This window comes from Vidua chalybeata, chromosome 7, assembly GCF_026979565.1.
Source record: "Vidua chalybeata isolate OUT-0048 chromosome 7, bVidCha1 merged haplotype, whole genome shotgun sequence".
Classification (NCBI taxonomy): Eukaryota; Metazoa; Chordata; class Aves; order Passeriformes; family Viduidae; genus Vidua; species Vidua chalybeata.
Genome location: NC_071536.1, coordinates 23,410,650 through 23,437,183, shown reverse-complemented (window position 1 = coordinate 23,437,183; position 26,534 = coordinate 23,410,650). Strand labels below are relative to the sequence as shown.

Below are 26,534 nucleotides of genomic sequence, written 5' to 3'. Positions count from 1 at the left end.
TGGGGCAGCTCCCAGGCTGTCCTGGTGCTCCGGGGGCTGAGTGACAAGACAGAGGATGACATGCAGGCAAGGAAGAGACCCCCATAAGTCCTGTCCATCAGCTGAACATAATTTTGTCCTCAACATTCTTTTCATGTGGGGTTATGGAGCTGTGGGGGAGTTAATGGAGCTTCAGAAAGACCCTTACTTATGGATGCATCTTACTTACGGATGTTTTCCTTCCCTCTCACTGCCCTGAGGACAGCTCAGAGCCAGGCCTTCCCTGCTTTCCCTGCCTCCAGCCCAAAGCAGCTGCCATATACCCTGCAGCATCCTAATGGAGCAAAGAATTCTTCCCCCACACTAACCGATTCCCTAAAATCCTGGACCTGGAGACGATCTCCCACAGCAGGCACCCCAAAGAGCTTATCCCCTCCTTATTCATCCTCTGCCTCTGGCTCCCCCTGCCTGCGACAACAGCCTGATTGAAATTTCACTCCATAAAGCACTTCTCGAAAGCCTGACCTCGTGCCCCCCCCCGGGGACCAATTTGTCCTTCTCTGTAATAAGAACCTAATTAAATTAGCTCTGCCGCCTTGCAGAGCCCTTAAATTAGACCGGTGATGAGGGCCCTCGCTGACAGCCTCCTGCCGAATTGCTTCACACTTGCCCTGTTGTGGGGTCCAGGGAAAGCCCTAGGGAGATCCTGATCCCAGCATGGCCCAGGAGACCACGACAGGGCAGCTTGGAGATGGGGCAGTGTGTGTACAGAGAGCTGTGGGGGTGGGACAGGTATGGGGAGGCTGTGTGGGGTGCTGCCTGGTGGACTTTATTCCTGCTGGCATGGGGATGGAGTAGAGGGGGGAGAGGACTGACAAGGGGTGAGGGACAGCACTGACTAACACTAGTGACACTGGAAACCTGTCTACAGGATACAGGCTCCATCTTCTGGGTCAGTGGGCGTTGTGGTGATTGGGGGTGGTACAGAAGGATGGACAGACACTGAGGTGGTGAGTCCAGACTGGGATGGAGAGGTATCCCTGGCAGTCCTACAGTGGCTGTCCCTACTACACCCTGCCCCACTTGCCTTAGTTTCCAGGTGGCTCTAATGACAGTTTGGTCCCGTGTAGCCTGGGTCAATCCCACAGCCTCCAGTTGCCCACTTCCCCTGCGGACGAAGAAGTGAGGAGAGAGATGTCGTCCTTCTGGTGGAGGGCACTGGGGTGACCAAACCTTGCTCCTAAAGAAGCGCATGATGCCCTCTAGCCCTGCCTGCCCTTTAACAATGGGTGCAGTAAGCACCCCCAATCCCTGCCTGCCGTCCCTACACCAGAGTTCCAAGCTCCCGCTGGGGAGACAATGGATTTATTGGGCTGTGTTCCCAACCAGGAGAGGTACATCCACTGAAGAGACAAAAATACACCTGCCATCAGCCACACTCACGCCCCCTCACTTCATCCTGGACAACAATCACCATAAAAGCCGTGCTTTAAAATAATCTTTAAATAATTTCTGCTTTTTGTTAAAAAAAAAAAGAAATCACCCCCCCCACCCAAACGATTTCCCACCCCCACCCTGCACTTCCATCCCACCCTGCACGCGCCCACACTGCCTCCCATCTATGGTACATACAAAGAGCAGATAAATAAATAAAGACGCGTGATATTACAGGGGGGACATGGGTCACAGCCTCCCTCAGCCCCCTCCCCTCTACTTAGGTGGAGCTAGGGGAGGCTGAGGCTCTAGCTAGGATTTGGAGTGGGGGAACTGTGGCTGCAGCTCTGATGGGACTCTCCCCAGGCCCCTGGAGTGGGTGAGCAGCAACAAATTACCCTGAGGGTTTGGGGTACTGGGGCTTGGGGAGGTCAGGCCAGCCAGGGTCTGAAGCTTTAGGAGTTTTTTTAGTTTTGGGGTGGGGAAAGGCTTTTGGGCTGAGCCAGTTCAAGGCCAGATGCTGGGAAGGTTTTCTCCTTTGCCTTTTTCTTCAGGCTCCAGCAGGATGGGGTTGCAGTTCTGACTCTCCCCACCCCTGCTCTTACCAGTGTGTCTACGCCTGGCTGGCATTTGCACCCTCCTGCCCATGTCTGCCTCCACAGCCCCTCTTGCCAGCCAGAGTGCCCCACGCTGTCACAGCAGCCCCACAGGATGCCCAGCTGGGTGGCTCTGGTGCTGGCTCTGAGCAGAGCTCGGCATTGCACTCCCCAGTCTATCACTCCAGTGGAACTTGTGTCACAAAGTTGGAGGTCTCATGCCAGAGCTGTGCCAGACCCCCCCACCCCTGCTTGTTTTGGGTGCCCCTGCACCTGGGCTAAGGACAAGGCACAGTCCCAGTACCTGAGCCACCCTCCTTCCAGCTGCCGTGTCCCAGGGATGGACATACCACTGCCTACCTTCCCACCAAGGCTGCCTAGCAAAGGGCCCTGGGCCCCTCTCCCAAAACCTCCCCACTGGGTGCAGACAGGCTGGGAACCTCTGTGGAGCAGCCAGAGCTCTCTCCTCTTCCCCCTCCCATTCAGACCTCCATCAGCTAATTCGGCACACGCACACACACATTGCACACACACACACATAGCAGCATGTGGATCTAGCCGGGGGCAACCCCCTGTCCCGGGGGAAAACCCTTCATGCCTCCCTCCTGTCCCCAGGAACAGCAGGTGAGGAGGGGATGGTGAACATGGAGGAGGCACACCGTGAAGCTTCGGTGCCCCCCAGCCAGGAGGTGGCTGTACCCCAAGCAGGCAGGGCTGGAGGCAGCTCCCCATGGATACCCAGCTTGCGGAGGCGGTGCTGGCCCCCAGTGAGTCACCCTGCAGCCACCACCTCCACCAGCTGTGCTGGCTGGGGCTGTGGTGCACCCTCAGCTCTCCACCTGGGATATTCCCAGTGGGTGGAAGCTGTCAGGGGGCAGGAGCAGCCTGCCCAGGCGGTAGAGCAGCCCTGAGTACCAGTGCACACCATCTCCCTGCACCCCTGGCCACCCCACCAGGCTGTGGTAGAGCCGGAGTGGCCAGAAGGCCAGCTGTGCCAGCTGTTGCTCCTGCACCAAAGCAAAGCACGAGGCCACCACGCCGTCCACCACCAGTGTCCCATGGCGTGTCAGCGGGGCATAGGCTCCCACGTCTCTCCGGTCCCACACCCGCACCACTTCAGCAGGCTGCAAGCTGCCCCCCCCAGCCACCACCAGCACGAAGTGTCCCGGGTGCACAAGGCTGGCAAAGATGGGACGGAAGTGCGCGGTGGGCGCCGAAGCATTCTCTGCCACAAAGAGCAGGTGGGTGGGCGTCAGGACCAGGCGCCGGGGTGGCTCCTGTGTCTCGATGACGTGGAAGGTGGTGAGAGCACGGGGCTCCTTGTCCAGGAAAGCCAAGAAGTCACTGTAGGTGGGCCTGCCTGCCCCGTCCATTGCCAGCACTCGCTGGCCTGGGCGCAGTGCCCACAGTGGCGTCTGGGCACCGTCCTCCAGCGTTGCCAGTGCCCGCCCGGGAAAGCAGCCCCCCGTCTTCGCAGCGGCTGAGTGCTCTGCGCAGGGAGAGAGAGGACAGGAGGGTTACCCATTAGCCAGACCCTCAGCACCACGTTTCCACTGTGCATAGACACCTTCCCGGTCTGCCCAGCTTTGCCCACCCAGGCATAATCCTGCCCTGGCATCACCAATGTGAGCTTGTCCCCTACACAACCCTGGCCTCCAATGTCTCCTAGGCACCTCATCCCCCAGCCACCGTGTCACTTGAGGTGGCACCTGGGGACTCCAGCATGGTCCCAGGGCATTGAGCCTGCTGTACAGAGCCAGGTCCCAAGACCCAAAATAGGCAGGGGGAGTGGGACACAACCACACACTGAAATGTGCAAAGCACTACCAGGGGGCACCTGAAGCTTGAAAAAGCAGAGGCAGGGCCCTGAGACGGTGGCAGGCTGAGGAGCAGAGTGCCTCACCCTGCATACCCCCACAGCATCCCTGTTCCCTGCAGTGCTGGTCCTGGGTACTGGTTGGGAGGATGCTGCAAGGAACAGTGCAGGATGCAGCACCCTTTCCCAGCACTGCAGCACCCCTCCACCCCATGTGGCAGTCCTGCTCCCTTCTCCCACTGCTCATCCCACTGCTCATCACCACTGATGCCAGCCAGCTCCTGCTTCTCTGGGTTGTAGGGAGTTGTCACAACCTGTGGCCATCATAGTGCAAAAGCTACCAGCCTCCTGGGTAGGGCTTCCCTAGTGATTGCCACAGGGTAATGGACCCAAACTCTCTGGGCTTGTCTCCTGGGATGGTGGCACAAAGCTCCTACCCCTCCCCAGATGAAGTGTCATCAGGGGCCCGTTCTGGCACTTAGCAAGGGAACCCTGGCTTCCCAAGGAATGGTGGTTAGCTACACCAGCAGCAGTGTTCCCCCAAGTCCCAGCACCTCCCAAGTTAGTGTCTATACGATACCCTCCCACTCTCTGCCAATGGCACCTCACCTCAGGGTCCTGCTCCTAGCTCTGCACAGTTCCATCCTTGAGCTCTAAGCTCTAACCTCTTAGGGCCCTCTCCCAGCTGTCTCATCTAATCCCTGAATGTGCCCACCCAGATGGCACAGCCCCCATCACTCCCCAGGTTTGGGCAGAACCAAATCCCAGCCCCCAAGCCCATGAAGAGAGGCATCCATCTCTGGGACAGAATCCTTTTATTGCTCAGAAGATGTGCAGTGTCTGCCCTGTCCTTGCCCTGGAAGCCAGGTTCCAAATCCTGCACCCTGCATCCCCTGGCAGGCAGCAGAGCAGGAGGGTGAGAGGGGTGCCTGGCAGAAATGGATGGCATAGGTGCTGGGTGTGGAGGGGTAGGTGGGTGCAGGGAAGGACCCGAGGAGACACAATACATACAACAGGCCATGTGGCCATCCATACAAAAATAAAAGCCATTTACTAAGAAGCAGGAGCAGCCCGGCTGCCCTCTGTACACAGTTCTGAGGGGATCAGGATGTGTACCCCACAGCCTCCACCACACACTCTTGGGTTGCCCATGGCCTTGGGGACAAATATGGGGTACCCAGAGCCCTGAGGAACTGCTGCAGAGTGAGGGGAATATGACCAGCCTCTAGAAGCCCTCCAGGGCCTCAGGGGCCCAGTCTGCTGCTTGGGTTATGGCATCCCTCTTCAGCTGGTCCAAGGGGAGCATCCCAGGATTCAAAAGACTCTGTCTTTCTCCAGGGGCACAGCCCCACTCCTCTGGCCAGCCTCATAGCTGCGGGGTCATGGTCCTTGCTTCGGAGCCTGGCCCCACTCCTGCTGCCAGCCCCACAGGGTGCCCCGGGGCACAGGAGTCCTGGTCCTCCGGCCACGTTTTGTCCCTCTTCTTCGGGGGTGCATCACTCCCTCTCTGCGGCGCGGTCGCCCCACTTCCATCGCCGGCCGGCGGTGTGCCCGTCCTGGCATCAGCACGGGGAGTGGGTCAGCGCGGGGGGGCAGGCTGGCGTCTGGGGGTGTCGAGCCGCTGGCTGCGGGCTAGGGCAGTAGGACAGGCACGGTGCGGTGGGAACTGAGCCCGGGGACGAGAGACGCGGGGCAGCACAGGCACACCGGCCCCGGCACTGCCGCGCACGGTGTGTGGCACACGGGTATGCGGGCACGGGCGTGTGTGTGCGAGGGCTCCGTGTGCAGACACGGCCCTGCTGCACGGGGTGCGTGTGCCAGCAGCCGCCGAGGCTGCCTCCGTGTCCACGCAAGCCCGCGCACAGGCAGAGCCTCCCCAGCCTGTCGCGACATGGGCCGGGCACGGCCCCTCCCGGCGGTGGCCGGTGCCGTGCGCGGGGCGCTGCTGCCCTCTGCAGCCTGCAGCCAGCGCGGCCGCTCCGGCGGGAGCCGCATCCCGGACACGGCTGCTTCTCCCGGGCTGCGGGGGGGCTTGCAGCCCACGCAATGCCCTCCGGACCACGGGCAGGGCCTGAGAGCAGCTCTCGTCCCGTCCTCCACCCTGTCGCCCCCGCTGCACCGCACAGGAGGAAGCAAACACCACCACCGACGACAGCACCCCTCAAAGCACCACCCGGCTCTGCTCTCCTCTGCAGATGGTGCCGCACAGCCAAGAGCTGATCCCAGGGTACCCTGGCCTGTCCCTGTCTGGATGCCCTGACCCCATCACTGGCTAGGCAGGGATGGACAGATGCTGCTGTGACAGCAGAAGCTCAAAAGCAGCCAGCAGTGGAGTGGGGCAGGGCTGGATGAGGCTGAGCATGGGCACTAAGGGACTGCAAGGGCAGAGGCAGGGGAGACAGGGGCGATGGACATACTGGGGGGTCAGGCTGGGGGAGAAAGGGATGTGGGCTGAGAAAAAGAAGAGGGTAGAGAGGGTGGGTCAAGATGTAGGTCTATGGGAGCCAGATCAGAAATTTGCCCCATTGTACTGGCTGGCCACAGGTGTGTGACTCACTCCCCACCTGACTGTCTGCCCTAGATAGGGAAATCAGAATGCAAAAGCTGGCATCCCCTGCAGGAGCACCCTACCCAGCCAGCCAGGCTGCCCTGGTTCCCCCAGTATGCTGCAAGAGGGGGTCTGGCCCCCAGCTCCGCTCACTGTCCCCCAGCCCAGACTTACCTGACTTGACAGAGCAGTGAATGTGTGCCTTGGACTCATAGTAGACCCAGTCGAAGCCAGCCTCCACGGCCAGGCGAGCCAGCATGCCATACTTGTTGCGGTCCCTGTCTGAGGTTGTGATGTCCACAGCTCGGCCCTCATAATGTAGTGACTCCTCCGAGTGGTGCCCATCCTCATCCCAGCCCTCCGTCACTCTCAGCTTCACCCCTGGCCACTGATTCATAACAGAGATGGCCAGTGAGTTCAGGCGGTCCTTGCAGCGCTGTAGGGCAGAGGGACAGAGTCAGCAAAAGTTTTTTGGAGGGAGGAATTAGCTGCCTGGTTGGCAGGCTGCATCCACCATGTTTCCATTAATCCTCCCTGGGCCCTCAGGCCCTTGGGGGCTGGTCCAGCAGAGGAAGATCTGAGAACATGAGGTGCCTTTTCTACTCCATGCTCTCCAAACTCCCTGCAGAGCCTGATACCCCACTGTTGGGTAGAGGAGAGTGCACCCAACAGGGCACCCTTCTCCTCCCTCTCTCCCCCCATCCCAGGCTCATTTGAGAGCCTGTTGGACAATGCAGCCTGGGCTGGGCTGAAACACCCTCTCTGCTCACCTGCCCCGTGCTAACTGTACCCCAGCAGTTCCCATCTGACAGGAGGAGGATACAGGAACTTCAATCCTGCTGCTTCCTGGCTGGGAGGAGGTCCCAGGGACCCTAGGGCTGTCTCCGGGCACAAATTAAACAACCTGCCCTGTCCTAAACACAGCTCTGCTTGGTATGGCTCCTCAAGTCCTGTGTAACAAGGACACAGCACTGGGCAGCTCCATAGCATCAGCCAGTCTCTACTCCTATGGGAAGTGCCAAACCTGTCCAAGAGCTCTGTTCCAAGAGCTGGAACAGAAAGAATGTGGAGTGAATCCCCCTTCACCTCTCCACACCACAAGGGCTGAAAATCCTGGGCCGAGGAACAGCAGCAGATCTTAAAAGCCCCAGTCGTCATGGCCACAGAGGTCACACATGTAAGTGGGTGTCTGTGGCAGTCCACCCCAGCAAGCAGAGGGATGCCAGCTCCAAATGCCTGTTTGACAATCCTCCCAGCCTTATCCTTCCCTGCCCCACATCCCCCAGCCACAGCTGAAGTTCAGGGAAAGATCAAAACTCTGCATGCTTGACTTGCCATAGTAAAGCCCCAGCTTCTGGTCCCTTGCCCTGCTGCTAAAGGGATGGAGAAGAGATAGGAAAGGTGTAGGAAAAGGAATATGGGATGTTCTACAGAAAACCAGGTGAATGGACTAGGGCTGTGCAGCCCAGAAAGGCAATTCTGTGAGGTCCTGAAGAATCACAGAATTGAGTGAGTTGGAAAGGAACCCATAGGATCAAACTCCTGGCCCTGCACAGCACACCCTAAGAATCACACCAAGTGAAATTGTATAAAACTTAAGGCATTAAAAAAAAAAAAACAAGCTGAGAATTGGGTGATTTTACACTTGCTCCAAAAGCTGAGGTTCACACTTACAGGTACAGCTGGTTCTGAGGCAGCCAACTGGATCAGGAATCCCATTGTCACCACCCAGTGCTTGCTGGGTGGGAGAGCTCTGCCTCCACAGAAGTAAAATACTCCAGTGCTCCTCTCACTGCCATTCCCCAGGAAACAAGGAGTCCATAAAATCAAGGCAGGGGTCATGCATAAAGCCAGTCCTGGGAAGCATTAAATTAAATGACTGGACAGCAGCTTAAAAAACAGACACTTCTGGGGACATTTCTGCATGATGCTCCAGTACTGGAGCTCCCTACTGTAGCATGTCATGGGTCTTGAGACAGTTACAGCAAGCATGAGCCAGGGCTTTAAAACCTGATGCTGGCTACATCCCCAGGCTCAGAAATGCCCCAACACTGCTTCCACAGGGGCCGAAAATGTAGGTCCTCACCCTATCCCCAAGCACCTGATCCCATCCTAGGAAGGTGAGTGCTGCTGCTCTTGAGGAAACCTGCTCTCACTTGGCAGGGTCCAGGCCCTGGGAAGGGCAGTGCCGGGCAGGCCTTTGCCCCACATGAGGTCTGCCGTCATCCCACAGCTCTCTGGGTGTGGGGAGATAAGCCAGGAAGGTGCTGGACAAACAATTTGCTAGATGAGGGGAGGAGGAATAGGGAGGAGAGTGACTTTTGTCCCCGTCCAGCACCACCGTGGTGCCACTTGGCACATGTGACAAGCTGTTCCGAAGGACCCCAGCCCCACCGGGACCCCGCAGTAAGGGAGTTCAGCACCGGAAGTGAGGAGGGAACCCCCGAAGCCCCCCTGCATCCCCCAGCCATCACTCCAGGCATTGCCTTGCCACTACCATGCCAGCACCGCGCCCTGGGCACCCCTCCGGCCCTCACTGCCAGCTGTTCTGTTCTCCAGGGGCACCCTGCGCTCACAAAAACAACGAGACTGTGCAAGCCTTTTCCCCCAGGCAGGGACAGCGTCAGGCAGAGCCCTGGAGCACCCTGTCCCCGGCTCTGCCGGTGCCATCGGTGGCCAGCAGGTGTCAGAGCGCGGGAGGGGACCGGCGGGGACCGGCAGGGAGCAGGTACCGATGGACAAGAACCAGGCAGGCACAGGCAGGTCGGGGAGGAAGCAGGTACTAACGAGTGGAGATCTGGTGAGCAGGGCAGCAGCGGACGAGGAACAACCATGGATCGGCAGGGAAGAAGCAACTATGAGGAGGAAACAGGCAGGGATGAGCAAAAATAAATAGGGAGCAAGCAGTGATAGGCAAGGCTGAGCAGGTGGGGATGTGCAGGGAGCAGGCACAGGAGGCAGAGAGAAGACAACAAAAGACAAGGATGGACAGCGATGGACAGCGATGGATAAGGACCAGGCAGCAATGCTCAGGGAGCACACACGAGCTGCGGGAAGTAGGTAGGGATAGACAGTGCCTGCCTGGGGGCTCTGCTGCCTGTATCAACAGGTAGGCAGGGACCAGATAATTCATAAACATGGACTGTCCACGGGATCTGTGTTTGATGATGACTGCAGGGAGGGCACAGCTTGTCCCTGCAGTGGTTCAGATGACCAGGCACCCCCAGCTCACATGCAGAATGGAGCCCCAAATGACCACAAAAAGCTGGTGGCTCTGCTGTCCCATGCACCTCATGGTGAAGATCAATGTTAGGCTGAGCTGAGCAAAGAAGTTCTACCCACCTTCTGCCCAACCTTTGCATCTCCCTTTTTGTGTCCGTACCGAGGACAGAACCATGTCCTGTGGGGCAATCCAAACCACTTTAAGGAAGGCAGCAGGACAGAGCTCCAAGATAGGGCACAGTCAGCAGGGACCCCAGGGTCATCTCAGGGGAAGTATGAAAGACACTCAGGTGTGATCACAGTCTCAGCAGAGGTGTCGTGAATGGACACAGCTACTCCCATGTCCAGAGCCTGGCCAGGAGAAGAGGGGTCTTACTAGCATCTCCTCCTGAAGGGAAGTTTCCCCCAAAAGAAGCCAAAAGTCCTGCCCCAAGGTCTTCATGAGAGATTCCTCACCACTATAAGGATGGTCTCTGTGTCAGTTGGACAAGCAGTGGCTGCAAGGGATGATGGTTGGGGTAGGGAGAGGCTGGGTTTGGGACTCCATGGGGGCAGGGGACCCATGGCATTCCTGGGCCAGGCTGCTGGGGAGAGGTGAGGCGGGTTCTGCCTCCAGCCTTATCTCAGCACCTCCGAGTGGGACCAGTGAGAGCAAACACACTGGAATTCTTGAGGAAGATGAAACGATAAAGGAAAGGCGGGCAGAGAGCAGCACTACCCACTCCTCTAAGCAGGCAACATCTTCCGGCTGCCTGGGACACCCAGACCCTTGGACTTGGGGAAAGAAAACAGGTTTGAAGTGAGTCAACAGCAGTAAAAGCCAGTGCTCTGGGGGAAGGGACAAGGAGTTGGGTCAATGGCCTTTCCCAACCCATAGCAACACAGGACATGGTGCCAGAGCTAGAGTGCCCATATCTGGGGGATCTCCCCAAGCCAGGGGCCACAGGACAATCCCAGAGGGCTGTGGGATGGCAGCAAGCTACCAGAAATCATGCCACCTCCATAGCAAAAGGAACAATTCCTTGCAGAGCTGCCCAAGGCACGGTGGTACCCATCTGTGCATGGATATGTGGTGGCCAGGGACCCTGCCGGAGTAAGAGACCTCATTTTTGCAACCCAAGAAGACCAGGATGTTTCTAGGTACTCAGCCAACAAGGCAGTGGTACAGTGTGAAATGTTAGGCTGGCACAAGGGACATGGAGATCTGTCTCTCCCAGGTGTGCTGAGGGGCACTGGCTGGGTTACAGAAGGTGGAGAGAGCACTCTCAGAAAACACAGCATGAAGCATTCTTCTGCTTCCAGTGATGTCATCCACTTCCCCGATGTATGGACCAGAGGAGCTAACTGCTTCCTCAAATATCTCTGAAGCTGTTCCCCAGAGGAGGCAGGTTACAGCCCAGTCCCAGGGCTCCAGTCACCAGCAACCACAACTTGTGCAACTCCTCAAGCTTGCTGCCTTGTAGGGGATCCTGGTCCCTCTGCTACAGTCCCCAGCCTGAAAACCAACCTGGACTATGGTCCCTGCCCTAAGGGACCTGCTCTCAGGGCACACGGGGTTGCAGAGCTGTCAAGCCAGCACCCAAGAAGCTTCTCCTCCCAATATTATGAATACCTTGGTCAGACACTATGGCCAGGGCCTTGCTCAGTGCCCACCATCACAGTCACTCATATTCACCCACCTGCCAGCCCCTGACCAGGGGGTGCAGTGGGCAGAAGGGCAGCCCAGCTCCCCTCTGCTTCCCCTAGGAGCTCGTTCAGGCTGTAACCCTGCTGAGGCTGGTAGCCAGGTTTCTTAGCAAGGCCGTGCGGCTCCTTATCTGCATTCCTGAAACCCTCAGGCATTCTCCTGGCAATATTAAAACACAGAGTAACCTTCGTCCAGCATCACCCCCCCCTCCTCTGCTGTCGTCTGTGTCGTCCACCCCCCCATCCTTCCTGCCGGCCCGGGGTACTTGTGAGCTGACTGCAACAAGGCATTTGCAGTAACAGGTTGTTCCCAGCCCTGAGCACAGCAAGCAGTTCCCACTGAGCACCCTGCACCATCCCACACGAGACATGCAGGAAGAGGGGGCACTGAAGGTTTCAGTGTCAGAGTGGGGCCAAGGTCAGTCAGCAAGAGCACTCCTGGACACAGCAGCACACCAGGCTCTGGTCTGTCCCTCGGATCCAACAGGCAGGCTGCCTGCTCTGCCAGTGGGTAGGCAGAGGAGAGGGGCAAGGGCAGGATGGCTGCATGGCCCAGGGTGCTGCTTGACCAGGGAACAGTGAAGTACAGCCCTGCTGGATCGAGGGGATGTGGGAGGATGGTGCCGGATCGGGGGCAGTGTGGCACAGCTCAGGGGCACCAGGGCCGGCTGCTGCCAGCTTGGAGTGCAGGATTATGCCAGCCTGGGAACCAGTGGGACTAGAGTTGAGGGGCAGCAACGTAGGGTGCTGCCAGCTCGGGATTCACAAGGGCGTTCCTCGGGGTGCAGCCAGACACGGGTGCCACAGGCTCTGAGGAGCAGCGGGGCAGAGTGCTGCCATCTCGGGGGACAAGGTGCTGCCGGTTCCGGGAGCAGGGTGCTGCCGTCCCAAGGCGCAGCGTGCTGTCCGTCGCGCACAGCGCAGCCGAAGGGACAGAGCGCCCGACGAAGGGAGATGCACTCGCTGCACGCCGGCAGCCCGGACCCGGCACCGGGATGCCAGGGGCAGGACGGGGAAGCCGCAGCGCGGGGCCCACACGGTCCCCAGAGAGTGGATAGCAGGCCGCTCTGAAGCAGCCCCCGTGCCCGCAGATGCCCGGAGCGGGGGTAGAACCGGGCGGCAGCGGTGCCGTACCTGGGTCATGAGCCGGTCGGCGCCAGTGTTCTCCTCGTCCTTGAAGATGATGTCGGGGTTGTAGTTGGGCGTGAGCTCCTTGAAGCGCTCCGAGTTACGCGCGATCTTGCCCTCGTAGCGGCCACTAGCCCCCAGCGTCTTCTCGGGGACGTTGGGGCTGAACTGCTTGTAGGCGAGCGGGATGAGCTTGCGGGGCGGGCGGCGGCGGCTGCCCACCACCCTGCCCGGCCCGCAGCTGCGCACGGCCGGCGCCAGCAGCAGCGCGCACCCGCTCAGCAGCAGCAGCAGCCGCGCCGGCTTCATGGCGCGCCCGGCGGCCCCGGGGCTGCCCGGGGCACCGGTGGCTCCGGGGTCCCCACTAGGCTCGGCCGCCGCTCCCGCCGCCCGGCCCGGGGCTCCCCATGCGGCGCGCAGCCGGCGGGCAGGTGCCGGTGCCGGCGGCGGCGGCGGGGCGCGGCGGCTGCCCGGCGCGGGTGCGCTCCGGCTGCCCGGTGCGGCGAGCTGGCGTCGGCCCGCTCTGAGCTGCTGTGGCCCGGCGGCGGCAATAAATAGCGAAGGGTCGTTTGTTTTGGCAGGCGAGCGGCCGCTTGCGGGGCGCGGGGCGCGGGGCTCGGCGCTGCCGGAGCCCTCCGCGGTTTGCGCCTCGGCGGTCAGCGCGGCAAGGCTGGAGCCGGAGCCGGAGCCGCCGCTGCCTCGGCTCCCTGGGCAGGAGTGAGAGGGGAAATTGAAGAGATCCGGGACCGGGAACCGCCAGGACCGCACCCTGCCCGTGTCCCAGCCTCCCAGCGCCCTCCCTCTCTCGCCTCCTCCCCGTGGAACCTGCCCCGGGCCGCCCGCAGCCTCCTCCCCCCTGCCGAGCCCCGCAGCCCACCCCACCGGGGGTGCCCGCCGCCACCTACCCCCCAGGGCAGCCCCGCCGCCGCCCCAAGGTGCGCCCCGTCCTCCGCACACCCTTCGTCCCCCTTCTCGGGGCGTCCTGAGAGGGCTCCCTCGCGGCGGAGTGGGCGCGGGGTGGCACCCCCGGGGCTCCGGCCCCCGCCGCGCCGCCTGCTCGCCAGGGGCCCGGGCCTGCGGGCGGGGATCAAACAGAGCAGGGAGGCAGCTGGTTGAAATTTAACCACAATATTCTCGCTCCCCATTGTTTCCAGGGAGGCCCGATATTTCCACAACAGGATTATGGCATCTGATTAACTCGCTGAGACAACAATGAGGGGCTGGGATGGGCTTCCCCTTCTAGCTGCCAAAAGGGGAAAGTAAATATAACACCCTGATTTCAGGAGCGAGAGTTTGAAGCCCCCCCCCCACCCCCCCCGGTTTCTCCCCCAGCTCTGTGCCGGGGAGGGGTCCGGCACGGGTCTACTTGAACACCCTCTGGTTCCCTTAGATCTTCCCAGGTGAGGCAGTGCCTTGGGATGCGCCCCCCCCCCCCCCCAAACTCTCCCAGGGATGTTCCCTCGCCAGCTCTTCTGTGAGCACAGGGCACAGGTCACTCACAGGGATACACCGTGGCCAGGCTGGAATAGCCCAGCCAGACACCCAGCTCTGGCTGCAGGGCTTTGCTGCTCTCAGCAGGACCAAGCAACCTGGGCAAGAGGGATGCAGGCTGGGGAGCTAGCATCACCCACTGACTTGGGATGCTGCTATCTAATGCCCCCAGCAGACCATTTCCTTTGCAGGAGCTGCAAGCAATATGCAGCTGGCCAGAGGTGTCTCCATCAGGTTTTCATACTCAGTAGCCATAGTCCATCAGGTTTTTGTACTGGTTTTCATACTGCATACCCAAAAGCAGTGCCCAGGGCCTCTGTGAATACCTGCCACTGGACAGGTTGGTGAGATACAGCTGTCCCACTGTTCCTGCACTTGATGGAGCGAGGGTGTCTAGCCAGCAGCCCCAGGCCACCCCACTTCTACACTTCTTTGGCTGATCCTTCCAGTGGAGCATCCTAAGGACATCAGCAGAGAAAGCAGAGGGGACATACCACAGCGCCATTTTCTACCCCTGCCCTTGGCTTCTCAGGGATGCAGAAGGGATACAACTCACTGTGCACCACTAGCACAGGAAAATTAGACCCTATGGACCCTGGACTAAATTCACAGGATCCTCCAGGGTGGTTTGTACTCCCAACAAAACGAGCCTAGCTTCCTGCTTTGCACATCACATGACTGTGAAGCAGGATGATCTGGGATAGCACTGCATCTGGAAGCTGCAGCACTTCCCCAGGGAGAAGTTCCCTATGAATGCCAATGTCACAAACCCAGACCTACAAATAACCTCTGCAGCCTGCCAGCATCCAGTGTGCATGTCAGAAGCTGCTATCCCCCTCCCAGCAGCTCCAGGCTCACAGTAAGCAGCCTAGCCCTGCCCTTGCTGGTGACAGTATTCATGTCCCATGGAGGCCCAGGTTGGAAGACAAGAGTTGGGTTGCTGGTGACAGCAACTCCTGCCCATGAAGGGGCCGTGGCATTGTGCATTGGTTCTGGCCACAGCAAGCAGTGGCAGTGCCCTTTGCTGGGTGCAGAGTCCATCACCTCTCCATGCAGCATTCCCAGCGTCAGCCAGTTCTCCTGCCAGGCAAAGCCTTTCGGGCATATAGGGCTGAGTGGGACAGGGACACCAGGCACAATAGGGTAGCCAAGGTGGGTGTACGGGGAGGCAGCTGGAGGCTGAGACAGGGTTGGGATAGCCAGTGTTTAAGAGGGAAAATTTGCCTGGGGAGGGAGACTCCTGCTTGAGCAACTGATGGGAAGGGACCCTTGCTGCTACGGTGGGAGAGATGCAATGTCGGCAATGTCTGTTCACATGGCATTTCCCTCAACACTCGGCCACTCTCAGGCACTTCTGGCCTGGACGCCAGGATGCACTGCTCCTGCCTGCATTCCGATAGGGCACCAGTGCCTCTCTCCTCTGCCCTTGGGCTCTCCCCACCACGGCATCCTGCTGTCCCTGCCCCGAGCAGCAGTGCAGCATCCCGCACACCCCTTGCTGGGCTCCCAGGGCTGCCCGGAGCTGGGCGCTGCGCAGGGTGAACGGGCGGCGGAGCCTAGCCAGGCAGTCTAGGTGGTGCTATTTCTCTATTTTTGCACTGGACGGGTTTGGGACTTTCCTTACCCTATTCGCTGCCTTGGTCGTCTTCTTCTCTCTCTCTCTCTCTCTCCCTCTCTCTCTCTCTCTCTTTTTTTTTTTTTTTTTTCTTTTCCTTTTCTAAAAATACTTGACAGCGATTGAAAGGTCCCTTTAATCGAGGCCACAGAGCCCTTATTAAGGGCACGGGTCGGGGTGCTGGGCCGTGCCCAGCATAACGGCTTCATTAAACCCTGCGAAAACTAATATTTATGGAATCAAATTTATGGAGGCCGAGGCCGAACTTGTGGCCTTTAATGTGTGTCGGGAGCTCAAATCCAGCTGGCTCCAGGGAGGAGGGGGTGGGGACAGTGAAGGAGACCCCAGCAGGACAGCATGGGACAATGTGTAGTGACATTCCCCAGAGCTGGCGACAACCTGGGCCAGGGAGGAACCAGTGGCCCCATGCAGGAGGCCTGAGGGCCAGGGTCCCTGCGGTTCCCTGGGGGACATTGGCAAAGTTCTTTTTCCTACTGTTTTCACTCTCCTGCTTTTATTTACCTCCCGTCCTTGCTCCTGCATTCCCACCTCCCTTTGCATTTGGGAGAGAGGTGAATGGAACAGGATCTGTCCCTGAAGCAGATCCTTAGGGCTGCTGGACACTCCACAGAGACTTTGCAGAAGGGCTCATGAGCAACATCTCTGCAGCATCCCTGACAGTGAGCTGAGTACCCCAGGGAGAAGCAGAGACACAGTAATTCACAGGAATGACCCAGAGATGCAGGTGCTGGTTTGCACCACCCACTCCTCCCCTCCAGAGTCCACCAGCCACTGGCACAGCCAGGCTGGGATTGTTTCAGCCCTGCCTCTCCCTGTGATGTCTCCTCAGACCCAAAGGGGATAGACAAGCCAGATGCTCTCACTGGGGTGATGAGCACTCCTCCTGAACATGCTGGCAGGCATGAGGGAACAGCACAAACCCCAGAGCCAGCATGGAGCTGAGGGACAAGGCTTGCTACAGAGCAGCTCCTGCACCAGAGATGGAGTCCATGTGGATGGAGCAGGTGTTGCACCATCCTGGGGACAACCTGGAGACAACATGGGGGCAGAAGATACAGGAAACTGTTAAACTGCTAAGCTCCTGCTGCATTGGTCCTACCCTTCAGCTAGTAGCAGGACCCTCCCTGGGGGCAAGTGCCCAGCAGGCAGACTCAAAGCTGCCAAGTTAAGATGTTTGCAGATGGGAAAATGCAGGATACGTACGCTACAGCAGTCAGCACAAGCTCCCCATCCCATAGCTTTCCCTTCCCACCACCCACCTTGCCCTGCATGCTGCTCCCTCAGAAAGGAAATATAAAAAGCAACTGGTTGCACTCGCCCTGGGACTGGTCAGCTGTGGCCCAGCAAAGGCCCTTTCATTCCCCTTCCACAGACACGCGGACTGCTCCGGATGTTTTTGTTTCCCCCTTCTTGCCCAGGAGAACAGGCAGCATGACTGCAGCTGGCCCAGCCCAAGGGACCGGGGCAGCTGGGGGCATGGGTCCCTGTCCCAGGAGAGCAGCACCACTGGCTGCAGCCTGCCTGCTGCCTGGCTCTCTGCCTGCTGTTTTCAGACCAGGCTTGGGCACAGGAATAGGGTCCCAGTCCTGAAGGAAGCATGTGGACGCAGGGGCTGGAAGATGAGAGCAGGAGTGGATGGATGGATGGATGGATGGATGGATGGATGGATGGATGGATGGAGGGAGTGTGAAGGGATGGATGTGGTGTTTTATGTCCAGGGAGCATCTGTAACCTGCTCCAGGGCTGCTCCCAGGCCTGGCAGCATTCAGTGTGTTAATGTTTTGGCTGTCTCCTGCTCCTTGGAGGCTAAAGCATGGATCAACCCATATCACCTGCCCAGTAACTATGGTGGAGGTGCCTGCAAATGTAGGGTGTACTCAGCCTATCCAGGGCTTTTGCCAGCCTGCTTCTGCATACACCAGCACACAGGGTGTGTATCCTGGTATGGGACAAGAACATGGGCTCCAGCCCCCACAGCATGCTGTGTCCCCATGATCTGGGCATGCTCTGGTGCACACCCCAAAACACATACTGCTGCTCAGGGTGAGGCACAGCATGGCTGGGAGCTGGGTGCTGTGCCACAACGAGCTGCTGTCACCTCACTGTCCAGAGTCACTGCAAGCCCCTGGGACATCAGGACTGGCCTGAGGGGGACCCAGCAGCACCAAAGGTTACATCCTTTCCTAGACACTACAGGCCTGGTGGGACAGAGCAGGAGAGGCAATCTCACCCAGACACAGCCCTTTATTGAAAACCCACTCAAGAGCAGCCAAACCCCACAGCTCTGCCAGAGGCCCAGCTGTCCCACACCCACTGGCAACATCCCTCCCACTTCTCTCAGGTCCAGCAGTGGTTCTGCCATGAGAGGAAGCCTGGGTAAACTCTGCACCAGGGAAGAGTTAGAAAAGTTGTTTCCTGAAATACTGTTGAAGAAAGGAGCTCCATCTCCCCAACTGGAGACATCTTGGGAGGGGACCATGACCTGGGCAGGGTCCACGAGGAAATGCAGAGAAGAGGCAGACAGTGCATGGGTTCTCTGCACTGCCTCTCTTGGATGTTGGGGGAAGCAGAGACCTCAGTAGGGTTGGCAGCAATCTTTCAGCTGAAGAGCCCTTTTGCTTTCTTTGGCTTGGCCTTGGCTTCAGGCAGCCGGGGCTTCTGAGCAGGGGAGGAGGCTGGCTGGAAACAAAGAGGAGGCAGTGTCAGTTCCACCTTGGAGAGTCATGCAGGATGTGTGCAAGTGTGCAAGCAGTGACATTCCTGTCATCTGCGTTGTAGGAGTGCAATTACACACTCCCCAGTAAGGATGCATGGGGTAGAATGGGCTAGGAACCAAGCTGAGACTCTTAGCCCATCCTGGATGGGCACAGTGCTTGGATGAGATGAGGGAAAGGAGATGTGGGCCCCATCCTGCCTTTGGTACAGAGAGACTTTCTAGAGCTGCACTCACCGAGGTTCTCTTGCTGGAAGATGTCGTTTCATCCTCCTGGGATGCAGCAGGTGAGGGAGGGTGCTTTGTGGTTTCTGCAGTGGGTGCTGTATCCACATCATCCTCTGGTACCAGAAAAAGATGCAATTTGGGATTGAGATAAGGGAGCATGGGGCATTACCCAAGGCCACTCCAGGAATTATGCTTAGATTGGGAGCCTAGCCCATGGTGGGAAAGCAAAGGGGGAGACTGTTGCATGGGATGAGCTGCACCCAGGGCCACACTTCCCTTACACCAGGATATGGGGCTCAGCAGTAGAGGGGACAGCTGCATCACATGCTCCCCACGTCACAGCCAAGGAGCTCCTCACCGGAGCAATGCCGTTTCCGAGCCTGCTTGACCTCCTGCTGTGTCACCGCAGTGTAGAGCTGCTGCAGAGCAGAGGCAAATGCCTGTCCTTCTCCTGCACTGCAGATCCGGGGCAGGGTCTGTGGGAGAAAGCAGAAGCACCATCACCCTGCCAGGAAATCACCTGCCAGGTCACCCTGCCACAGTGCTGCTGTGGGGCAGAGAAGGGGCTGTGCCCCTCTCTGCCTGTCAGGCTACATCTGTTTCACCCCAGGACTGCAGCAGGGTTTGTGGGAACAGGCAGCTCTGGCACTGGGTGGGATGTGGCTGCTCCCAGCTGTGCGCGCACACACACACACACACACACACACACACAGAGACACAGACACAGACACTCACACTCACAGACAGACATACAGACACACAGACACGTGCACACCCCCACACACCTGCTCTGGACAGTGGGTTGCCTTCCCATTGAGAGGCAGACTGCAGAGGCTTTTGGGTCATTCATGAAATGCTGGAGATAAGATCGCTCTGGAAGGGCTGTGGCTTCCCTTCCTGGAGCAGCATGGGCTGCAGCTTGCAAATACGGACAGTGAGCCTTGGGCAGGGACATGACCTAATAAGAGATAGGAACAGGTAGTCCCTGCCTGCCACCACAGCCTCCAGCACAAGGCATCTCTGGTGGCCCCACAGAAAGTGAAAATGATGTGACAGTGAGAGGAGGGATGCCCCGGTTTGCTTCCAGTCTGCCAGTCCTGCCTTCCTGCATGCACTTTTATTCCCTCCAGACTTGACACGGGAAGCCCCCCCCCGCTCCTGCCTGCATCCCTTGCCAGTGGGATGCCACCTTTCCTGCTGGGCCATGCTGATGCACATGAGAGATCTTGGCAGGCTGGGGAAGTGCCACACTCCACTGGGAACATAACGTAGCTCAGAGTGCCCAAATAAACATGCACAGGGAAAGGGAAATGGGTATGTGCCCTGGAGGGGGTGCTGCGGGGGGTGTATGGGGCACAGCGTGGGCCTACAAGTGCAGGTGAGTGTGCCATGATGACGTGCATAGGGACTGAGTGTGCAGCAGTGTGCACATGAGCGTGGCTGTGGGTGCACGCATGACTGATAGCGTGGCTCTGTAGCTGTGTGGCTCTGTGTGTGCCTGTGTGTGTGTGTGTGTGTGTGTGTCAAAGGTCTGAACACACTAATCTCTGCCCTGCTCCACACCCAGACAGCAGGAGAACAAAGTGTAACAGATAAGGTAGGATCCTCTCTGGGCCAGGAAAGTGGGGAGGAGATGGGGACGCTCAGACCCACTCAAGGCCAGAGTCCAAAGCCTGACCCCAGCTTCCCAGTGGCAGAATAGGTAGGCTGAGCCCTCCTCACTGCTCCCTGCCAGACAGGGTGGCAGGATAGGGCTGATGCCAAGATGGGTTGGCTGGTGCCCAGACAGACACTTTCCATGCAGGTCTCATCTCTTCTGCTGGAGTCACAGGCATGAAAGGCCCTTTGGCAGTAGGAAATGCATGGCACTGGCATCTGCTTTTTACCAGCTGCTATACGGGTCACCTCCTCTGTCCCTGCCCACTGCCACCGGAGGGAGCAATGCTCTGCTGCCAGCATCCCACCAGCATCCCTGGGACTGCTTGGTACTGGGCAAGCACACCTCTCAGTGCCTCACTGCCCAGACTCCACGTCATTAGCTGTGCTGGCTCATCACAAGGTCCCAGAGAGGAGGAGGGATGCTGAGCACCTCAGGCACCCCAAGGATTCTCTTGCCCTGCATGTCTCACCCCGGAGCCAGGGCTGCACCCAAGGTTGCAAAAGCAGTATCCAAGGCTGCGAAGGTGACTGCACTTCAAAGGCAGAAGAGGGCCTGGTCACGGGTGGCCAACACAGCCCAGATCAAAGGCACAAGCTGGAGTCATAATTCAGAGCAAAGCAAACAGCAGCTCCCAGGAAAGTCAGGAATGGCAGTGAAGTGAGCAAAGTGTACTAGATAGCACTGTGTGGGTCAGTGCCCCAGGAGGGCAGGAGAGTCCCCTGCAGAGTCAGCCAGCTCGGTGTGCCACTGCTAGGGTGCTCATCCCCTCTCCCTGCCACCAACGGGTCTGGGGAATGCCAGGGTAATGGGGCAGGCTGGGCATCCAGGTGCAGGGTGCTGCCCAATCCCCTCTGCTTCAACCCATTCAGGATGGCACCTGAGATGTGCCCTGAGCCCCAGGGCTGCTCAGGCTGCTCTGCTTCACAGCATTCAAGAAAGGATCTGGGCAGGGCAGCTGCTCACTCAGTGCTCCAGCTGCCCAGAGCCAGCACAGCGTCCCCATGATATCCCTGGGGAGGGGTCAAACTGTCCTTGCAGCCACCCAGTGTCCCCAAGAGCAGCACACACAGCCCCACTGATGTGGCAGCTTGGGGAGGCACTGGAAGCAGAGTGCCAAGCGCCACCAGGGGGATTGGGCATCCGGGGTGGCACAGGGGTCTGCAGGTGCAGGGCACCTGCTGCCCACGCCTGCGGGAAGGGCTCAGCTCCAGCAAGCCCAGGGTGGAATTTGGGAGTCAGCAGCCACTTCCTGCCACTGCCCTTCCCGGCGGCTGGAGCCCGCGGGCTCAGGGCCATGGGGTGGCCGGAGCTGGCCGCGGCGGGACTAGGAGGCTGTGCTTCACAGCCCCGGAGGGAAATGGGTTATAACCAGAGCTGGAAGCGTTTCCCTGCAAAGCTATGACTCAGCAGGGAGCAGAGCATGCTGTGCCAGCCACCGGCCGCCTGATGGCCCCGAAGGCTGAGAGGGACAACGAAGTGTCCCCTAAAGGGCTGGATGGGGGACAAGCCCTGGCTACAGCTGATTTTCCCCTTCCTCCTTGCCCCACTGCTCCATTCTGAAGCTGAACCTTGCTGCAGACAGCTTGTTCCCACTGCAACATCAGCCCTGGCCTCTGGTGACTTGTTTTTCCCTGATTACCCATCTCCAGGATAAACATGATGTCTGAGGTCCGGGGAGCCACACAGGCAGAGAGCCGGCAGCTGGGGGAGTGCTGGCTGGGCTGCTCCACACGACTCACCAGGCACCAGGGAGTGATGCCTCGGGAGCTGGCATGGCTTGTCTGGCCTGTTATGACTACCTGGCCACAAGGCCAAGTGGGATGCCCCAGTATCAGGAGGGACTCAAGGCTGCGGTAGCGGCACGGGAGACTCCGCAGCACACCCTGAACTGTGACTTGGGGTGGGGGTGGGGAGCAGTGTGCCCACCAAAGGGGGGCAGGTGCCTGGCCTCACACTGAGAGCAAGTCGTGCTCACTGACAGCCCCACGGCGTAGAGGGGCAGCTCAGGGGGAGCTGGGCTGCAGCCCCGCTCAGTGACCCCCAACTCAGTGGGCTCTGCTAGGGGGCTGCACCCCAGTGCAGAGATGCGGCAGGGTACAAAATCTATCTCCAAGGCATTCTGCATTTCCCCACCCCCTGCCTAGACTCCCGTCTCAAGGGGCCAAAAGGGACAGCAATTTGGATGGTCTCTTGAGAGTATGAGCAGAAGGGGTACATGACCCAGCACAGCACCATGCCACCAGCACAGAAGCATCACCTTTCCTGGCCCAGGATGGGTGTGCAGGCAGGCTGGATCATGCTGGGCCCCCGCACCACTGCCAAGCACCAGAGTCTAAATCGGTCATGCTCAAAGCTGGGGACTGACCCTTTCATTATCACACCAGACATTCGAAGCGGTTACCAACATTCTTCACTACAAATCCCACATTCCTATTTTTTAATATATTTTTAACTGGAAAACAGAGCGAATGGGGCCTGTTTGGAAATTATAGCCTGGCTGCTGTGGCTTGTATGTCAGATCTGCCCACATTCCCGTGGCCAGCCTCAGCACATGCTCCACAGGGGCACACTTAATAATTCCTGCCGGGGCTGGAGCCAAGGGGTGTGTGCCAAGGGGGAGGATGGCTTCCCCAGGCTGCCCTCACCAGTGGGTTCCATGGAAGCGGGGTGGTGGAGTGACAGACCAGGAATGGCAGACTGGCTCTCTGGCACTGGGCATGGCCGCTGCCACATTGGCGTGGATGAAGTCTGGTGCTGCTGTGGCAGTCAGTGGTGGGCAGGGGAAGGGCTCCGTGTCTGGTGCATTCACAGGCTGCCCTTGGCACTCTGCCCTGTCACAAGCTTTGTGCATGCTCCTGGGAATGGGGCTGGAATGGCTTGCTGGATCTGTGCTGGGCATCTCTACCATGGTTATGGCAATGTCAGTCAGGTTAGGGAGCGGCCCCCTCTGGAATCCAGATAGATGCTCACCCATCATCTGCCAGCAGCAGAGGATCTGTCTGCAAGAAAATAGATGTAGAGGGTTGAACTGTCCCCTTCTAGCTGGTTTCAAGGGCAGGGAAAGGGGGTGCTTATTCCCTGGGATGAAGCAGGCCACATCAGCCCAGTCTCCTGACCCAGCTTCCTTATGGGGCAATCACCCTCTCCATGGGGACAGAGCCACCTCAAGGCACCCCAAGGTGCCCTACATTGACCACTGATGCTCTTTCCCAGCTCCTCCAGCCCTTAGATCTACTTGCAACCCCCCAAGCCTGCAGCAGTAGTTGGGACACTGTATACCCCAGAAGCAGGTGGCTAAAGGACCAGCTCTGAGCTCACACTGTCATTGTCTTCATCCCCCCTGTCATACACTCCCAGGGGACAAGCAGCAGCAGCAGCAGCAGCAGCAGCAGCAGCAGCAGCTAGGAGAGCTGGCGGCCCTGCTAGCCGCCCGCAGGCACGGGCAGGATGGCCAGGGCTTCGTAGGCAGGCAGCCAGGCTGAGCACACCTGGCAGGAAGTGGCAGTGCCGGCAGGGGAAGGCAGCCGGAGAGCTGCTGAGAGGTGAAGGGGTCACCCCGGGGAAGAGCGGGTGGTGAGGCCGGGACAGAGGAGCATCCCAGCCCAGTCCAGCCCGGCATGGCACAGCACTCCTCCCAGCACCGTTCTGGCCCTGCTGCCTGCAATGTTTTCCTTTCCCCCTGACTACAGGGGCCTTTCCAGCGAGCAAATGTCAGGCACATAAAGAGCGGCACTGTGAGCGGAAGATGGAGCGAGAATGCCTGCCCGCGTCCCTCCGTAAGTGCTGTCTCACACTTCATCAAGGCAGCCTTTGCAAGCGAGGCACTCGCTTAACAACCAGCAGTCTATGTTGGCCGGCGACCGCAGCAGCCCCGCCGCTGAATACCCTTTTCTTTTCTCCTTGTGCTGTTTTTGTGGCTTGGGTTACAGCCTTTTTCGCAGACACTGAGCGGAGGGGCGTGGTGGCAGCGGGGGCTCTGCATTGTGCCGTTGCCACGCCGGCCTGGATGCTGGTTCCCCCCATGGAGGGATGCTGCGGGGGTTCTAGATCTGCCCTGCCCACTCACTCCTGCAATCCAACAGGGACAAATCCCAGGGAAAGGAGGGTCAGCGGCAGAGCAGAGGTAGGGCAGGAAGTTGCAGCATCTCCTCCCCAGTCATGTGAGGATTAACCCACCAGGAGCAGCTTGGGGCTTGGCAGAGACCCTGGTGGAGGGTGAGTGGTTCCAGCCCCAGTGGGCAGTCCCTACCCCAACCCAGGTGGAAAGAGGCCCTCCTGCCATGCTGCCAAGCAAACCCATGGGCATCCAAGCCCTCCCCCTGCCCAAGTGCCAACAAACTCTCTGAAAGAGAGTTGTGCCCAGCACTAGCATTACCTAGCATTGCCTCCCCACCTGAGCAATGGTGAAAGATGCTGAGCCTTGCTGCACGGGGTCTGGTGGCAGCTGCTGGTGGCACTCCCAGCTCCAGCTTGACCATGGGCATTTGTCCCACTGTCCAGCAGCCCATGAGGTAACAGCAGGAGAGCCTTTGGAGAAGCTGGCCCTGGGTGCCAGTTTGGCAAGGGAGATGGACAAGGAGAATGTCCTAAAGTGTAGCAGTCCCAGCATGCCAGGACTAAGTGAGGATTTGTTTCCAGGAAGGCAGTCACAGGCTGATAGTACCTATGGCCTTCACCTCCACCAACCTGACCCATCACTGACACAGGCTGCCTTCTCCAGGGTCAAGAGCAGAAGACATGGAGACCTGGTGGCCAGTAAGCCTCCTCTCCCAGAGTGACAGCTCAGGGACCCCACTTATCTGTGAGGAAGTTGGGTGGCTCACACTGCCTTGTTATTTTAGGCTAACTCAGCGAATATGGATACATCATCCAGGCTTATTATTGTAGGGTTCCTCCACAAAGTGTGCCAGCTCATGCGGGTTTATTATTGTCTGCTCAGGAAAGCTGGACACACTGCACTGGTCTGTTATTGTAGGGTTACTCAGGAAGGCCAGACAGCTCATCCCAGCTTGTTATTATTGCACAGAGCTCATGGGGGGCTGGCCAGGAAACTTCCTGCAAAGTGGGATGATGGAAAGGGAGCCACACCTGGTGAATCACAAGGATGCTGTGTGGTGATAAGGAGCAGCAATGGGTGGGATCCAGCACCTCGGCTCCACCCAGAGAGGACAGGCCACTCACTCATGGGCACAAGCACTCATGGGTCCCCTGGGACCTGTGGGGCACTGAGGCTGGCAGAGGCAGCAGGAGTGTGGGTCAGAGCTGGGAACTGGCAAAGCAGCCCTCATACTCCTTGAGAAACAAAATCTGGGGATGACAGGGGAGCAACTATGGAAATACTGCACCCAGTACATCCCTAAACCTGGCACACAAGGGATTAGCTGAGCTAACAGGGCCCAGAGAGGAAGCTGGTGCTGAGCCAGGTGGGATTAGGGGCTTTTAGGGAGAATCTGGGTGTGTTTAGGACCAAGGTTGAGCAGGAGGCAGCTGCTCCACCCTTGTGGCTTTGCAGTTCCTCCCAAGCACAGGTGCAGCCAATGGGGCAGCCCCTGGGGATGCTGCCCCATTGTCACCCGAAACTGCAGCAGGAAGCATTTCTGTGTGGGGCAGGGGGGCAGCAGGGCTTACTGCTGAACTGCCTCAGGCAGGTCCCCAGGCACATGGCCCCAGTAGGGTTGGGTCCAACATGCCCCAGCAGCCTTGGCACTGCTGCTGGCACAGCCACTGAGTCACCATCACTTCCCTTTCCTCTGTGACAGACCCAGACCGTGTTTCCCAGGCGTGGCAGCCTGCTAGCATCACCCCAGCCAGGCTGTGCCCAGTTGGTGCCAGGTGCCCAGATGTCCCACAGGCAGTGCCCAGCTGTGCCAGGTGCCCAGGTGTCCCCCCAGGCAGTGCCCAGCTGTTCCAGGTACCCAGGTGTCCCACGGGCAGTACCCAGCTGTGCTCAGTGCAGATGTTGGTCCCCAGCCAGGCACCAGGATTGAGTGTCAAGAGAGCTCTCCATGCACAGCAGCGGCGGCAGGAGGCCAGCCTGCCTTGTGAGCACACAGCCCTTTCATTCATGGCGAAAAATAGCCCCCCGGGGTGTGGTCCAGGCTGGAAAAGCCCCCTCCATCCCTGGCCAGCCCATGTTTATTCAGTACGGGGGGGGGACACACTGCCCTCTCCCTGCCCCCCAGCCCTGTGCGCCATCTCCCTGCCAGAGTGGCTGCTCTTGGACGTGATTCGCCGGGTCCCCCCTGGCCAAAACACACAGGCTGGAGCGGGGGGGAAGGCAAAACCCTAAAAAGCAGTGGGTTTGTCTCCAGGAGGAGCAGCCCGTGGTGATGTCATGAGAGTTTGCAAGCGGCCACATGAAAGGGACTTGCTGCCCAGGAAATCCACAGGTCAATGA

General features: G+C 59.0%; 2 protein-coding genes across 2 annotated transcripts in view; both read right to left on the bottom strand.

Annotated features, from left to right (window-relative positions):
* Window positions 1-1,576: 1,576 nt before the first annotated feature.
* IHH (Indian hedgehog signaling molecule) lies at window positions 1,577-12,718 on the bottom strand. The gene is made up of 3 exons (XM_053947588.1): window positions 12,416-12,718; window positions 6,548-6,809; window positions 1,577-3,498 (listed from the first exon to the last, which is right to left on the bottom strand). Exons 1-3 carry the CDS (start codon window positions 12,716-12,718, stop codon window positions 2,837-2,839), a joined length of 1,227 nt encoding a protein of 408 aa, XP_053803563.1. The 3' UTR covers window positions 1,577-2,836.
* A 5,044-nt stretch (window positions 12,719-17,762) lies between these two features.
* The window catches only part of NHEJ1 (non-homologous end joining factor 1), a 43,303-nt gene continuing 34,531 nt past the window's right edge, over window positions 17,763-26,534 (bottom strand). The window contains exons 6-8 of the mRNA XM_053947618.1: window positions 18,836-18,953; window positions 18,487-18,590; window positions 17,763-18,215 (exon numbers count right to left, since the gene is read on the bottom strand). Coding sequence (XP_053803593.1) covers window positions 18,135-18,215; window positions 18,487-18,590; window positions 18,836-18,953 — 303 coding nt within the window. The 3' untranslated portion in view covers window positions 17,763-18,134. The remainder of the gene's footprint in view (window positions 18,216-18,486; window positions 18,591-18,835; window positions 18,954-26,534) is intronic.